The sequence below is a fragment of the Culex pipiens genome, chromosome 3 (genome assembly GCF_016801865.2).
Source record: "Culex pipiens pallens isolate TS chromosome 3, TS_CPP_V2, whole genome shotgun sequence".
NCBI classification, from domain to species: domain Eukaryota; kingdom Metazoa; phylum Arthropoda; class Insecta; order Diptera; family Culicidae; genus Culex; species Culex pipiens.
This window is the reverse complement of record NC_068939.1, coordinates 106,738,904-106,754,292: the sequence shown is the minus strand read 5'-3', so window position 1 is coordinate 106,754,292 and position 15,389 is coordinate 106,738,904. Positions and strand designations below refer to the sequence as shown.

The 15,389-nt window shown below is 39.0% G+C and overlaps 4 protein-coding genes across 4 annotated transcripts in view; 3 read left to right on the top strand and 1 right to left on the bottom strand.

The window, feature by feature from the left end:
* The window catches only part of LOC120422046 (3-oxoacyl-[acyl-carrier-protein] synthase, mitochondrial), a 147,648-nt gene that overhangs the window by 16,909 nt on the left and 115,350 nt on the right, over positions 1-15,389 (top strand). The gene's annotated exons all lie outside the window — the stretch shown is intronic.
* On the bottom strand, positions 293-3,422 carry LOC120422068 (ras-like protein 2). The gene is made up of 3 exons (XM_039585415.2): positions 3,110-3,422; positions 1,932-2,019; positions 293-1,859 (listed from the first exon to the last, which is right to left on the bottom strand). Exons 1-3 carry the CDS (start codon positions 3,218-3,220, stop codon positions 1,447-1,449), a joined length of 612 nt encoding a protein of 203 aa, XP_039441349.1. The 5' UTR covers positions 3,221-3,422; the 3' UTR covers positions 293-1,446.
* Positions 7,607-8,814, top strand: LOC120421510 (mucin-2). The gene is made up of 3 exons (XM_039584732.2): positions 7,607-7,630; positions 7,679-8,589; positions 8,684-8,814. The coding sequence occupies exons 1-2, from the start codon at positions 7,607-7,609 to the stop codon at positions 8,582-8,584; spliced, it is 930 nt and encodes a 309-aa protein (XP_039440666.1). The 3' UTR covers positions 8,585-8,589; positions 8,684-8,814.
* On the top strand, positions 8,647-11,579 carry LOC120422053 (venom protease-like). Its single transcript, XM_039585389.2, has 3 exons — positions 8,647-8,844; positions 8,903-9,748; positions 10,874-11,579. Exons 1-3 carry the CDS (start codon positions 8,647-8,649, stop codon positions 11,015-11,017), a joined length of 1,188 nt encoding a protein of 395 aa, XP_039441323.2. The 3' UTR covers positions 11,018-11,579.

Sequence of the window (15,389 nt, the reverse complement as noted above, 5' to 3'; positions counted from 1 at the left end):
AACAGTTTTTGTTAATTTAATCTAATCTGTATTTATCGGTGAAATCTGACGCAAATTTTAGAAGAAAGATAATGAAATTTTAGGTGGACACACACACATACTTCCTCAAATGGCCCTTCGCTGACTTAGTTTCCGTCCTTTATATCTTCTTCTATGACTCCTAGTCGACCTATCCACCTAAAATTTCATTATCTTTCTTCTAAAATTTGCGTCAGATTTCACCGATAAATACCGATTAGATTAAATTAACATCAGTTCTCGGTGACCAAAACAATATGGGAATAAAACAGTATTTAGTCGGTCAATAGTTTTAAACATTTATTTCTAAAATTGTTGTTTTATGTTCAGACAAAACAGGTGGTTTTTGCATGTAGAATCTTCATTCAAATCAAACTTTTTTTTTCTTCAGAAAACCAATTTGTATTATGATCAAATTTAGCACCGGTTCCAAACTTTTTTTCTTTTGGTTTATATTGTTTATTGTTTTTTTTTTGCTTAAATTTTGGATAAACATTGTTGTTATCTTTTTTGAACAGTTCAAGCACATTTAAAGCTAGTTATTTTGGTTAATGACGATGCATCGCACTCAATTGCAAACAGTTTATTATCTTTGATTAATATTTACGGCCTTATATTTTTTACGCTGATACACCAATTGCAAATGGTTGCAGTTAAAATTAGTTTTGTTATTAGCAACGGATTCGTATTGTTCGTTATTATTGTAATCGCTCGTGTAAACATGTATAAATATTGTGTTTTTTTGTTCGGCATATTCCGCTTTGATAAAGCATATAATGTAACATTCAGCTACCTTTAGTACGAGTCTTATTTTACACATAAGTAGTGGTAAATATAATATGTTTTTTCTGTTTCAAAATATTTTTTTTAATATATTAAATTTTATTTAATGATACGTGTTGTTAAAAATATAACTGCTCTGAAATCTCGAGAGTCAAATAATTGTTTTGAGGAGCATTACAGATACTTCCCTTTAACTACATTTGGAACACAGGTTAAACTGAAATGCTTGTTTGCGGCCGCCATCTTCGTTCGATTTCGTCCCTGGGTTGGTCACTGGCTGCAACGTCGAATATGACGGATGATATTTAATATCAATTAGGCACATACTTGTTCAATATTCCCTTTGTCAAAACTGATACTTGCAAACTTATATGGCACGTTGGGATCCAATTTTCCATTTTCTCGTGGGTCTGACAGTGCAGGCGATATGATGTTTGGTGAATTAATTTCTTTTCTTTTGTGATTGTGCCTTTGGTCTTTTTTTATCAAAACCATTTCTGAATAAAACCATAAATATATGTAGTACGATAAAATTCTTCGAAAGTTTCTTTCGAAGCCACCAAAAAGTAAGACTTGCTCTTATTGGCTGTGTGCATTCAAATACGAAACGAGTTGTGCGTTTGGATGGGATCGGTTTTTGGTGCATTATAAAATGCAGCATTTCTTCTTTCCGCCCTTTCGTTTGCCCTTCTCGTCTATCAGAGGCCTCTCGGACAGCTGAAACTTCCTGACGACGCGAACCAATTCGTGGAACGCCTGATCTACGTTGATTCTCAGCTTGGCACTGCATTCGATGTACGGAATCTTTAACTGTCGGCTGAGCTGTTGGGCTTCATCCAACGATACGACCCGTTGGTGGTCCAGGTCGGATTTGTTGCCCACCATCAGCATCGGGAACTCGTCGCGGTCCTTGACGCGCAGAATTTGCTTGTGAAACTTGTACATCTCGTCGAAGCTGGCATGATCCGTTACGGCAAACACCAGCAGGAATCCCTCGCCGGACCGCATGTACTGCTCCCGCATGGCGCTGAATTCTTCCTGGCCGGCAGTGTCCAAAACTGGTGGAATGCGGAGGAGTGAAAGAGTTAAATCAATTAGGTACTTGAAAAACATCGTTTTAGGGGACTTACTGTCCAGTTTTGCTGGCACATCGTCAATGACACATTGCTTGGTGTAGGAATCTTCGATAGTGGGGTCATAGTCGGTGACGAAGTAGCTCTGAAACAAATGTCCAATTAAATGAAATACATTCCATAGTTGTTTACAGCAAAAATCCCGTAGGAGAGAGCTTCTTCTTATATAATATGCTAGCTTAATCGAACACAAAAAATTGAAATTTTCCATTGCAACAACATCGCGATACAAATCATGTATGTTTACAGTTGATATTAACGGATCAAGATTGTTTATTCTATCCAAGTGATAAGAGCAACATTAAGCAAAACAAGACAGATGGAAGATCTCGAGCAGCAGAAACCACTACAGAGATGCCAATAAAAAAAATGCAGATGGCTTCCCACCCCACTTGAGTTTCTTATTAGAACCAACAACCGCGGTGGTATAAATAAAATGCATATGCTTCGTGAACGTCCTTCTAAATAAATCGCTATGACTAAACTGACCACTACAGAAGCAACAGGAGCGCCAAAAAGTTTGCCACCAAGCATATCATCGCAATCGCTTTGGTGAGTGTGTGTGTGCTGTTGATTTTGTTGGGAGCTAGAACAAACGAAAAGAAATACAAAATTGTTTTCTTTTCCACACAAAATTGGCACCGAACACCATACAGCAGGTATACACACCAAGAAGGGTAACTGCATCATTTTTGGGCACTACTTCGTATGATTATCCATTCCGCTTGAAGCTTGATCTATCCACCCTACAAAAGTCGCGGGTGACGAAACCGTGTCCACGACCAAGAATTATGTGGGCGATCGTCGCCGCTTTTCTTGCGCGTTCAATATCGAATCGAGAAAACGTTAATGAAATGAATGAATTTGCATTATACTCGATCATTGTGAGAGCGCGCGCGATACGAGGAGGGTGAGGCCAAGATCGATCTAGACCTGCTTCTTGAGCGAGATCCACTCAACGTGAGTCGGCGAAGGCGACGACGATGACGATGACGAGTACGATGACGAGGTCGGTGATGGGTGTTTTATGAGATCCGTACGCTCCCCAGCCGAACAGCCATTGCCAGATGTCAGCTGTTTAGGCTGGAATGTTCCCGTTTGCCCCGTTCTCCCCTCGGGATCCGATCAGGGCGGCAGTGTAACAATTAAACAAACAAAATTTCAGCTAAAAATACCTGTATGAACTGTATGGTGATTGCGGACTTTCCGACACCTCCTCCTCCTACTACGACGAGCTTGTACGTTTGGGCATAGCTGCCAGGGTTCGACTGGTTATAACGGGACATTGCGGGGACACGGGGACACTTGGGGCTCAACGCAACAGGTGCAACACTCGAAGGTGGGGCTCCTCGACCGCGAACGACAAACTGTGCAGGGTTTTCTGGGCAGATAATATCAATAAAACTAAACAAATAAAAGGAGCAAAATCCCTCAGCAGAATGTTGTGTACATCTTTTAGAACTGACCAGCCGAGATAGTTAGTGACACCATCTAGCAGATGTCTAAGGGTAGAGTGCAAGTGGGTACAATAGCGGTTCAGTGTGGCAGAATGGCTGCGTGCGGGACAGGGGGAATAACCCACTGGCTCATGAATGGAGAGGGAGGAAAAAACAAGTTTGAATGGACCGTTAATCCGAGTAATACATTCATTAGAATTAACATTTAGTTGTTGTCCAATCTAATAAAATGTAAATTAAAAAATCTAATTTTAATACGAGTTCAGTATTTATTGTAGACAGTTTGAAAAAACGGGTGCCACATTATCTCGAGACTGGGAGGACCAAATTGCCAATTGACCCAATTGACCAAAATCAAGACTAACATTTTAAACGGGCCAAACATTCAATATTACGCCCATTTGAAATGTTAGTCTTGATTTTAAATTTTTGAAAATATTTTTTTCGAAAAGATCGGAAAATTTCACGAATGTTTCATGTTTTAACATTGTAAATCGGACCTATAGTTGCTGAGATATCGACATTAGAAAATGTTGGGTTGTTTGGGTGAGACTTAGAAAACATCAATTTTCCTGTTTTTTAGCCTTTGCATAGCAATATCTCAGCAACTCTGGGTCGCATCAACAAAATTCAATAAAGCAAAATATAGAGAATTTTCTCAGCTTTTCAAAAATATTTTTTTCAAAGGTGGGCAAACATGGGCACTAATTATAAAAAATGAAAAACTGCGACAATTTTCAAAAAAGTTACCTAAAAATGGCTATAACTTGAAAACGGTGCACTTTATCAAAAATTCACTAAAGTACTTTTTGATTGCAAATTCGATTTTACATCGAAAAATGAAGTTGAAAAATTGTTGCGACCGATATTTCGATTTTTTGAAAAAATCAGTATTGATTCAAAAAATCATAACTCGGTCAAAGATTTTTTGCCCATTCTGGAAATTTCTGAAAAGTTGGCATTTTATGTCCTCTAAAACATATCAAAAAATAAAAAAAAATTAAAAATAGTGTTTTTTTGCAAATCATGTTTTAGTGACAAAAAGTTAAATAAAAAATCACCAAATTTTTTTTACCGTGTAGCATTTTTTTCAGTGTAGTCCATATCCATACCTACAACTTTGTCGAAGACACCAACTCGATCAAAAAATTCCTTCAAAAGATACAGATTTTTGAATTTTAACATATCATTTTTGTATGGACAGCTGCCAAATTTGTATGGAAAATTATATGGACAAACTAATGATGCAAATTGGCTTCTTTGGGCTTACCGAAGGCACCAAAAAAGTTTCAGCCGGATTAAAAAATACAAAAAAAAATCGAATGACCGAAAACTCAGAGAATTGCTCATCTGTGACACCCAAAGTTAAAGAACGAGGGGATAGTCCTCACGAAAACAAACGTGAGGAAAGTGCCATTTTGCGAGAGTATAGTCCTCTCGCGTGTTCATTCGTTCATTGGAACAGTTCATCCTATTGAGTGGCTTATATGGACAAATGACCGCCACTTAGTCACCGAACCGGCAAAGGCACGGTTCAATATGCCGAAGGTCTTGGGTTCGAGTCTCGGTACCAGTACTTTTTTTTTTGATAGATGATTTTTTTTTGAAGATGAACCCATGAGTAAAGTACTCTCGGTAATTTCGGGATTTATCCTCTCAGTCCGCACACAGTACCATTTTACTACCGAATCGTGCTCTTTATCCTCTCGTGTGCCGATGTCCAGTTCTGGGTGTAAGATAATAATATAAGTATATACAGCGATTCCCCACGAAAACAGCTTGATCCAAAAAAAGTTCTCCGATCAAGCTCCAAATTTTTCCTGGGATTCTTTGGCCGAAATAATTAGATCTGTATTTTTTGTTTGGCCATTAGGGTGACCTACGCCGTGTTTGGGTGGTCCGAAAAATGGCAATTTTCGTCGATTTTGGTAAAAACCTCATTTTTCAAAAAATCATAACTCCGCATCATTTCAACCGATGTTAACTGTCTTGAGCACAAACGAAAGGGTATTAGACTGGGTTTTAAGAAAAAAATAGTTAAAGGTTTCAAATATCTAGCCTAACATTTGAAAAGGTCAAATGAAAACTTAAAAAGCTCTTTTGAAGGTCTTGGGACCAAAGAACCTATGCTTGAAAATATTTTTTCAGATTCCTTGGAAAATTTCACATAACAAATAAAAAAAATTCAAAATAAAAACTGGGTTTTTCGACGCGCCGCGCGCAAAAAAGGTAGAATGAAAAACTCGGCAAAAAATCGACTTTTTTCACTAAAACTGTGATAACTTTAAAATTTCAGCGATGACCTACACATGTTTGGATACCAAAAATTGCGTATTTTCAATTACGAAAATTTTGGTAACCTAACATGTATAGGTCATCGCTGAAATTTTTAAAGTTATCACAGTTTTAGTGTAAAAAGTCGATTTTTTCCGTTTTAGACATTTTCCTTTTTTTGCGTTTTTCTTATCAAAAAATCGTATCTCGGAATATTGAAAACAAAACTTCACCTTTTTTTTATCTGTGATGTAAAATTTTCCAAGGAATCCCGAGACTTTCAAAAGAGCATTTTTTTGTTTTCATTTGAACTTTCCGAATGTTAGGCTAGATATTTGAAACTTTTTACTATTTTTCCTAAAAAGCCTGTCTAATACTTTTTCGTTTGCGCTCAAGACAGCTAAAATCGGTTGACAAGGTGTGGAGTTATGATTTTTTGGAAAATGTGGTTTTTGCTAAATTCGACCAAACAAAAAAAAAGATAAAATAAAAAAATACGGGTCTAATTATTTCGGCCAATGAACCCCCACAAACATTTGGAGCCCGATCGGAGAACTTTTTTTCGAATCATGCTGTTTTCGTGGGGGAGGGCCTCGTGGCGCGGTGGTTAGCGGCTTCGGCTGCCGATCCCTAATAGCCGATTGCTATGGAGCGCGGGTTCGATTCGCGCCTTATCCTCCTGGCATTCTATCGGATGGGGAAGTAAAACGTCGGTCGATTTGCGTCAAAGAGTTATTTCATCATTTTTGAAGGTAGGCACTCAATTTTTTTTAACGAACCCACAAAAAACACATTAAAACACATTGATGCCCTTAAAACAGTTAAGAAAGGTTTATCTGTGTGCTCATACAACTATTGAAAATTTTGTGGACCCGTTTATTTAATCACAAACCTCCTTGATAAATACAAAGGCTGCTTATAATTTTTAAATTAAATTGTAACAAACTTACGGCAGATAGTCTCGTAGAAAAAGGCGTAATGAAATGAAATGTGCACTTTTTAAGGGGATAAGGGAAATTCTCCACGGTATCCCCAAGTATGTTTCGCTTGGAAATGGACGGTTTTGTGTAGGTAAAATATCTGGAATACGCACTAAACAAGCGTTACGATCAATGGTTCATAGTTTGTTCTAGAACAAAAATTGAAATTCAACATATAATAAGTTTATTCTTAATCAAAGAGACAAGTATGCATGTCAACCATTCGTTTACCCCTCGTTTTCGCGCGATAATTTAATAATGTTGTTCCGCGATAAAAAGCGCACAATTTGCCCCTATAGAGTTATTGTATTCGCAAAAATCCGCACTAGTCGGAAGTTTCACCTCCAAAAGTGGCCTCAGTTAGATTCGAGGAAAGTAGGTATTAGGATCTCTGGATAGTGTGCTGGCATCCAAAACTGTGCGGAAAAGTTTTCGGATTTTTTAACAGAATGGTATCATTACTGATTGGTGTGATCCTGTTACGAATAGGATCTGTCATAGGGCAAAGTAAGTGTAACCTATTGAGTTATGTTTAATTATAAAAAAATCCAGTGACCATGAACTTCTGCGCTCAGTACAATAGTTGCAACGAGGAAAAACTGTCACCTAGTAATATTATTTACATCTCGCTGCAACATCACCGCAGTGTTATGCTCTAGTAATCACCCATCATGTGTGTTTTGTTCAGTTACAAATTGATTTAGTCCGTCGGTGAGACTCAAAGTGTCAATAAGTGTATCAAAGTGATTGACGGTCAAATAATTTTGGTTAAACGTTTAGAGCTTGGCATTGAACTTTTTGGGCAGATTCATTCACTGAAACTTGACCGAATGTGTTTGAATGGTGCGTGCAAATCATCACGCTCAATCCGTGTTGGCAGCATTAAATAGGTGCAGTTGACATTGGCTTTTTACTCTCGCCGTGGGTGTTGGACCGTTTTTGTAGCATTTATTGTTCGGTGATGACAAATGAGAATAGACTGTTAGTGAATGATGTATTTATTAGGTGTTATGCTGGATTAGTGGTTAGTTAGGGATTGTCGGTCGTGCCATTCGTAAAACGTGAAGTGAAGTGTATTTTTGTGATGGCTTTGGATGAAATTTGTTGGAAGTTGCTGCTGTTTCCGTGGATTGCCAAGTTGGGACATTGGAAACATTATTGTGCATTACAGTTGAAGACAACTACCCCGTTCCCGTTTATAACGCTTCCCAACGGTTATACCTTCCCGACTGGGACGACAACGTCTCCGTTCACGTTCACTCCATTGACGACACAGTCAATGGGTACGGCGCCACCTCTTACGTTCAGTACTGGAAGTCCCACCCCGACGAGTACAAGTACCACGTTCAGTACTACGCAGAGTGTTACGTTCAGCACCATTCCAACGACCTTTCCAAGTTTGACTTCGACAACATTCCAAACTACGTTGCCAACTGGTACTCCGATCACCGTGACCACAGCTCCAAATACTCAGACAATAACTCAGCCAATACTCACTAGTACAACTCCATCTCCAATAAGTAGTACTACAAGTACCATATCCCAAACAACTCAAACCATTTCTGTCCCTCCAATAACGTCAACCCTGTTGTCCTCGTTGTTCCCAACAGTCACGTTCACACCTCCGATAGCCACTAGCACAATTCCTGGAGTCACATTAACCTCACTGCCTACAGTAACACCAGCGTCCAGCATTTCACCCTTGCCCACATTCCCAACCTTCCTGTCCACCCTAACTCCTCCGGCGATAACCAGTACATTTGCTACGACGACGAGCTGCCCTCCGGTTCCTCCCACGTGCCCACCAACGGTGACGTCTACCACAACTGGCACTTCCGTTCCGTCGCCAACTCCCAGCATTGACCCCCGGCAGTTGGCCAACGGTTGTCCCTGTCTCGATCCTCGCGGACAACTGGTGAATTTGAAAACGTTTCGATAGTCTAGGTGCTTGTCTGCTTGCTCATATTACATTACGCTTCATGATCCGGGGATTCCGAACTAATGTTTATTCATGCTTTCTCACATATTAATCATGCAGACGATGCCTGTTTTACTCCCGATGGACAGACCGGAATTTGTATCTCGTATGTAAACTGTGATGTCATTGTCCGCTTGCTGGTTCAAAACTCGCAGGTGCGTGACCCCAATATCGAGAGTTATGTCCAGCAAAGTCTTTGTGGAAATCGCGACCTACAAATGGTGAGATGGTTTTTAATAGTTTTGAGTAATATTCATCACGACATGGCAATGATTGTAGGTTTGTTGTCCTGCACTACGATTCTCAGCGCAAATACCGGCTCCAACTACCACTGCCCCAACTACCTCAGGATCATTTTTCTACTTTTCGAGTGCACCATCCAGTACTACCGTAGGTACCATCAACACTATCACAACTACAACATTTGCTCCGCTGGCGGGGCAGTACCGTCTTCCGACCAACTCGCTGGACCGCTGCGGAATGTCCAACGCATCCCATGCCCGCGTTGTTGGCGGAATGGACGCCCAACTTGGCGCTTGGCCGTGGATGGCCGCGTTAGGCTATCGATCTAGTAACTTCGACCTTACGACGGGTCCAAAATTTCTATGCGGTGGCACCCTGATCACCGCCAAACACGTGGTCACAGCCGCCCATTGCATACAGAATCTGCTCTACTTTGTACGACTGGGCGAGTACGATATCGCATCTACGAACGACGGCGCCAACCCCGTTGATATCTACGTAGAAAAAACAATTATCCACGAGCAGTATAACGAGAAAACCATACAGAACGACATAGCTATGATCTGGCTGCAGCAGACTGCACCACTCTCGGACATGATCAAGCCGATCTGTTTGCCGATCGAGGAGGCGATCCGTTCGCGTGACCTAACCTATTACTCACCGTTTGTGGCCGGTTGGGGAACGACCTCGTACCGGGGACCCACGGCCAATCGTCTGCAGGAGGTGCAAGTGATAGTGCTGCCCACGGATCAATGTGCGTTCAACTATAAGCTCTACTTCCCGGATCAGGTGTTTGACGATAAGGTGCTGTGCGCCGGGTTTCCCCAAGGCGGAAAGGATTCCTGCCAGGGTGACAGCGGTGGTCCGTTGATGTTGCCTCAGGTGAGTTAGTTGGTCCAAGGTCCGGAAGTTGTTAATATGACTTGACTTGAGGTAATCTTTTTGTACAAAATTTAGACGTCGTGCCTTCTTGTCGCAAGTCGCTTTTTTATGTTTGACCTTCAATGAACAAAAACTAATGCATTCGATGTGAACAAAAAACACGTTTTGTTTGGGTTCTGTGAATTATCCCGAGTTATAGTTGAAAATGCATGGTAGAGGGCATGCACGTGTGGCAAATCGCCCTTTGGGTAAGTTGTCACACTTGCACTTGCGAATTTTGTGGATCTATGAAGACCAAAAAGCGAGACATTGAAAGTTGCACAAAATGAAGTTCTTAATTCAACTTGGTCCGAAATCGAGATGCGGCAAGATAGCGTGATCACGACGATTTTATAGGCATTTAAAGACCTTTGTTAGATTGATATTTGAAAACCGTTCTGATTAATCCAATAATCTACGAACGGTTTTACAAAACATATAGTTTTAAATGACGGTATTCAACTATTATTTAAAACTTCGATAATTGTGAAAAAGCCGTCTGAAACCTTTTTTTCACGCTTTGGTTGAGAGTACAACAACGATTTATTTCCTTTGCCGTTATGTGGAATCATACACAAAACATACAATTAATAACAGATCAACGAACCTCAGTGGGAATTCCGTTTTCCTTAATGAAACATATCTGGCGTGAATCAGTGCCTAAATAGGCGGAAAATAGTAGCAACATACCGGAAGCCACCGCACAGGTCAACCGGAGCGATCGCGAGAACGGTGCAAATTAATCGGGGGAATCCCCCTGCCCCTGTTCCGACGACACCAGACAGCCTAGAGTTACTTCGGAAAGATGCAAAGCAGTTTTCCACGTGAATCATGAATACCGTGCGAGATTGATAAATTAATGAATGCGAGAAAGAAGTTTCCGAGGGCGCTGATGTCATCTAATAGGGAGGCATTGCACGAAATATTGTTGTGGAAGTTCACACCTTTTTGCAAAGCGAACTAAAATTCATTACCAATGGTCAAGGGACAAGCACTTTGTAGAAATGTTCTAGCTAGCATTGAAATTTATTGGAGGTACTCAATAACTAGGATTCTTTTTTCCGATTCATACGTTTGTTTTTACAGCTCGCGGCCAACGGTCAGTACTACTACTACAACTTAATCGGGATAGTTTCGTACGGCTACGAATGTGCCAAACCGGGCTTTCCAGGTGTGTACGTCAAGGTCGGTGCGTTCATACCGTGGATTCAATCGAAATTGAATGTATAATGAGGAAGATGTCAACTCGACGTCGTGATGTCCGAGCGGATGAGTAATTCTGTTGCAGTCTAGAACAAATCAAAGACTTCAAGTGAACTGTCAGCGAGCTACTTGTGTACTTTTAATTCTGAATGACTTCACTTTTTTCACGGATCTAAAATAAAGAATTTTGTTTTTTTTATCTTTCGTGACGTTGTTTTTGCTCCAGGTAGTTGTAATTCACAACAATTCAGCTTTTGGTTGGTTTATATTCACGGTTTTAATTTGTTTTTGTTTCGTGCGCAATTAAAGAGCAATAAAATCTACAGTAAGTATCTGATCATGACGTCGCGACGTATTTTTCAAACATTGAGTACATTACGCGTTTCCCAATATCGTGTGATGTATGTGATAGCTCTTTTATTTCGAAATTTTTTGTTGTTAACAAATTTGCACTCTTACTTTGCTGATCCACATTCAAATCACCAAGACAATCCAGAACTAGTAAGGTAATGAAGACATACAACCAGAGTTAATTACTACTCTTATGGAATCAATTTTAGCACCCAGCCCTCTCAATCGGGATCGTGATCTCGACTGCCAGTAAGCCGGGGGTGGGTCCCGACCAATGGGTTGGGTTCGTGTTTAATAAATAACAGATTGTAAATATTTATACCCCCGCGAGCTAATCGATGTATGTTCTAATCGCCACTTTGATAATTTACGTTTGTTGGCGGGCGGCTTTTGCAGTTCTGTTGTACTGAGCTGACTCGCGTGAAGTTTATTAAAGAGGGAATCTGCGACTGACGTAGTTCTGATTGCCCGTAAAGATGAATGAGACTTAATCACTTAATCATTGCTCAGGATTCCTTTTTTCCGTCGAATCCCCCTATACTTAAGTGAGTCTCCTTGATGAGTCTTTATCAGTTGGCCCTTCAGCGTAGTAACCTGATTTTGTAAATACTTATCTGTTTCAAGTGATGGGAAAATACGTGTAGTTGTCAATTTCATATTTGAACGATTTTGACTTTTTCACATTTTTAGGTTTAATTGGTCGTCTTCTTTAAGAAAAACACAAAAAATATAGTTTTTTGAAGGTTTTATAAGCTATTGGCTTTCATATGTTTATAAGACCTAATCAAAAAAAGTCACTTTTTTGAACATGGGGCAATTATACGTAGAACGGCAGTGTATTTCTTGTATTTAAATCAAATAAACAGTCTTTTCACGTTAAACCAGATCAAAAGTCCTCCGATTTGGTTCAAATGATGCATAGTTCCTTGGCCAAAATAATAAGATCCGTAATTTTCGCGGTCCTATCCAAATTAAGGTGGACCGTAAAAGGCGGTTTTGAATGATTTTTACAAAAAACCACATTAACATTCCAACGCCCAAGGCTCCAAAAAAGTTGGCACGGTAACTTCAACTCAATGGTTCTCGGGCATAACTCAACCAATCAAGATGATTCTTCTTTTCAGTGATTTGTTAGGATGTCTAGATGATTCTAGACCTTTGCAGAACTTAATTTGATCAAATCTGTAATTTTTGCGATCAAAAACATCGTTCCAACTTTTTTTTTCGCGTGTAAAAAAAAATTCGCCAAAAATTCCGCGGAGGCAGTCGTTTAAAAAAAGTTGGAACGATGTTTTCGGTCGCAGAAATTACAGATTTGTTCAAATCAAGTTCTGCAAAATTTTAGGATCATCTAGACATTCTTACAAATCACTGGGAACAAGAATCGTCCCGATTGGTTGAGTTATGCCCGAGAACGGGCGTGTTGAAGTTACCGTTCCAACTTTTTTGGGAGGCTTGGGCGTCCGTGTAAGTTGGACATGCGTTGGGCGTTCCAGTGTTAAAAAAACATGTTCCCTGAACGGGCTAAATCAATGGAGCATTTCCATTCGAGCAGTTTTTGCTTTTTTCTACAATGTATTCCTTATGGGAGAACTGTCATTTCTACCACTCGAATCGGGTGCTCCAGGGGTTACATACATGTAGAAAATCACAAAATTTCATATTACAGAAAATTTATTGAATCCACTGAAATGATGATTTTCAATCACTCCTGAAACTTTCATGAAGATATTCCATGATTAAACTGAGTTAGAGACGATTTTCAGCTCAACATTTTGCCGTGCGCAAAGCGGACTGTCAAACTTTCTGAGCGTTTTTCTCGAAACACCGAGTTGATTTACGGGTGCCACGATATCTCGAGATGGGATGGACCAAATTGGCTGAAAATCGGGGTGAAGACTCTCAAGAACTATCCCGTGTGCATGACGAAGCCCGATTTTGAAATTTTGCTTTTTAAAAAAATACAAAAATAAAAAAAACTGACAACTTTTTGTATGAAAAACATAAAAATATTTTTATCTTTTTTTTTTAAATAAGTTTTTTGAAAATCGGCCTTCGTCATGCACACAAGACTGATTTAAAGAGTCTTCACCAAAATTTTGATCCGATTTGGTCAAGGCAGGGTTGAGATATCGTGGCACCCGTTTTTTTAAACTGCTAACTTCAAATAGCTATATCTCGGCAATGATACAACCAAATGTCTTCAAAATTGTTTTGATAATAGATGAAAATGTATATTTTAATTCCCTGAAAACAGATTTTAAATAAAATTAAGTTTGTGCTCACACCAGCCTCTGACTTTTCTGTCGATTTACATGTATGTAACCCCTTAAGCAAGTTAAAATCGGGTCGTAGTTTTCTTAGTAACTATGGATGATGTTGTCAAAAGCAGGGCTGCGGAGTCGGGTCATATTTCAAGCGACTCCGACTCCGACTCCGGGTTTCTGAGTTAAGCCGACTCTGACTCCGGCTCCGGCTTTCCACAAATTGTTGACTCCGGCTCCGACTCTGGCCTACCAAACCCTAGCCGACTCCGATTCCAGCTTTCCAAAATTTGTTGACTCCGGCTCCGACTCCGACACCTAATCTGTATTTTAAATATAAAAAACGCATTTTCAGCACAACAATTTTCTGAGTAAATTTGAATTTTGTTGTTTGAAAAATTGGAACAATTCATTTAACTATTTTAAATTTACATTCATTTTTTTAAGTTAATAAGCTAGCTACAGTAATTTTTAATTGTTTTTTTTCAGCAAGTTTTCATTTACTGAAAATTTCAGTAGTGCAGATTTCAGTAAATTTAACTGAATTCAGTAATGAGAAATTTGTGTGCAGTAACTTTCAAAGATGCCATGGTTAAGAAATAAACAATTTTCAAAGTAACTATTTTTAAAAGCTTTTTTGAATTTATTTGAGAAGACGTACATGGACATTGTGTGATCCAGCCCAGTACACACTTTAAACATACAAATCATGAGAAAATTCAAATATTTGAAAAATAAATTCAATTATATCAATGACTCCGATTTAAGGCATTTAAAAGAAATAGACTTGTTCAACGATATTATTTAAGGATGAACACTTTAAGAGTTTTATAGAGAAATTGTAAACATTGGGGTAATCGATATATCTAATAAATTCAATGACTCGTATATGCAAAGTTACATATGCGAGGCATAAGAGCGCCGGTTTAACTGTATTTAGTTGCAACTTATTTTCGATATTATTTGTCAGCTTGAAATGTTTTCAGACACTTTGATTTATTTTTATTAACATACAAAATGAGCATGTTGCGTTTTAAGTAGAAGATTGAAATAATAGTTGATAATGTTTTAAAAACATAATTATTTTTGTTAAATACTGATAGTGAGTTTTCCAACCAAAATAAAAATGCTTCGAAAACATCATGGTATCTGATAAATATCTTGAACCAAAAAATAAATTAAACAAAAAAATGTCAACGCAGTGCAATTCAATAAATAAATTTAAAATATAAAAAAATGGGAATTAACCTGAATTATAACAAATATTGAACAATAAATAAGTTCGTAAATTATATTAAATTTTTTGACAACTCCGACTCCAGCTCCGGGTCTATCAGAAATTTACGAATCCGGCTCCGACTCCGACTACGACTTCGACTCCAGCTATTAGAGTTTTGACGACTCCGACTCCGACTCCAACTCCAGGTCCCCAAAAAGACCCGACTCAAACGATTCCGGCGCCGACTCCGACTCCACAGCCCTGGAAAAAATATTTGGGTTTTAATTTCGGAGTGCCAATCATTTTCTGGTAACTTAAGGAAAATCATGTTACCAATAACGAAATCTTACTTTACGGTCATAAGTTTGCTGAATGTTACCCGAAATTCCAAAATGTCCTAAGAGATTTTTTTCTCCAGCTATGTTTTCCCTTAAGCCTCTTCAATCAATTCTAAGTTAAATTAAATTTTCCTGGAAATACTTTGATAGATCTCAGTGGAAGATTAAAAAAACCTTCCTTCTCAATTTCCAAATTCATGAATGCTATTTGCTAAAATTTCACTGTT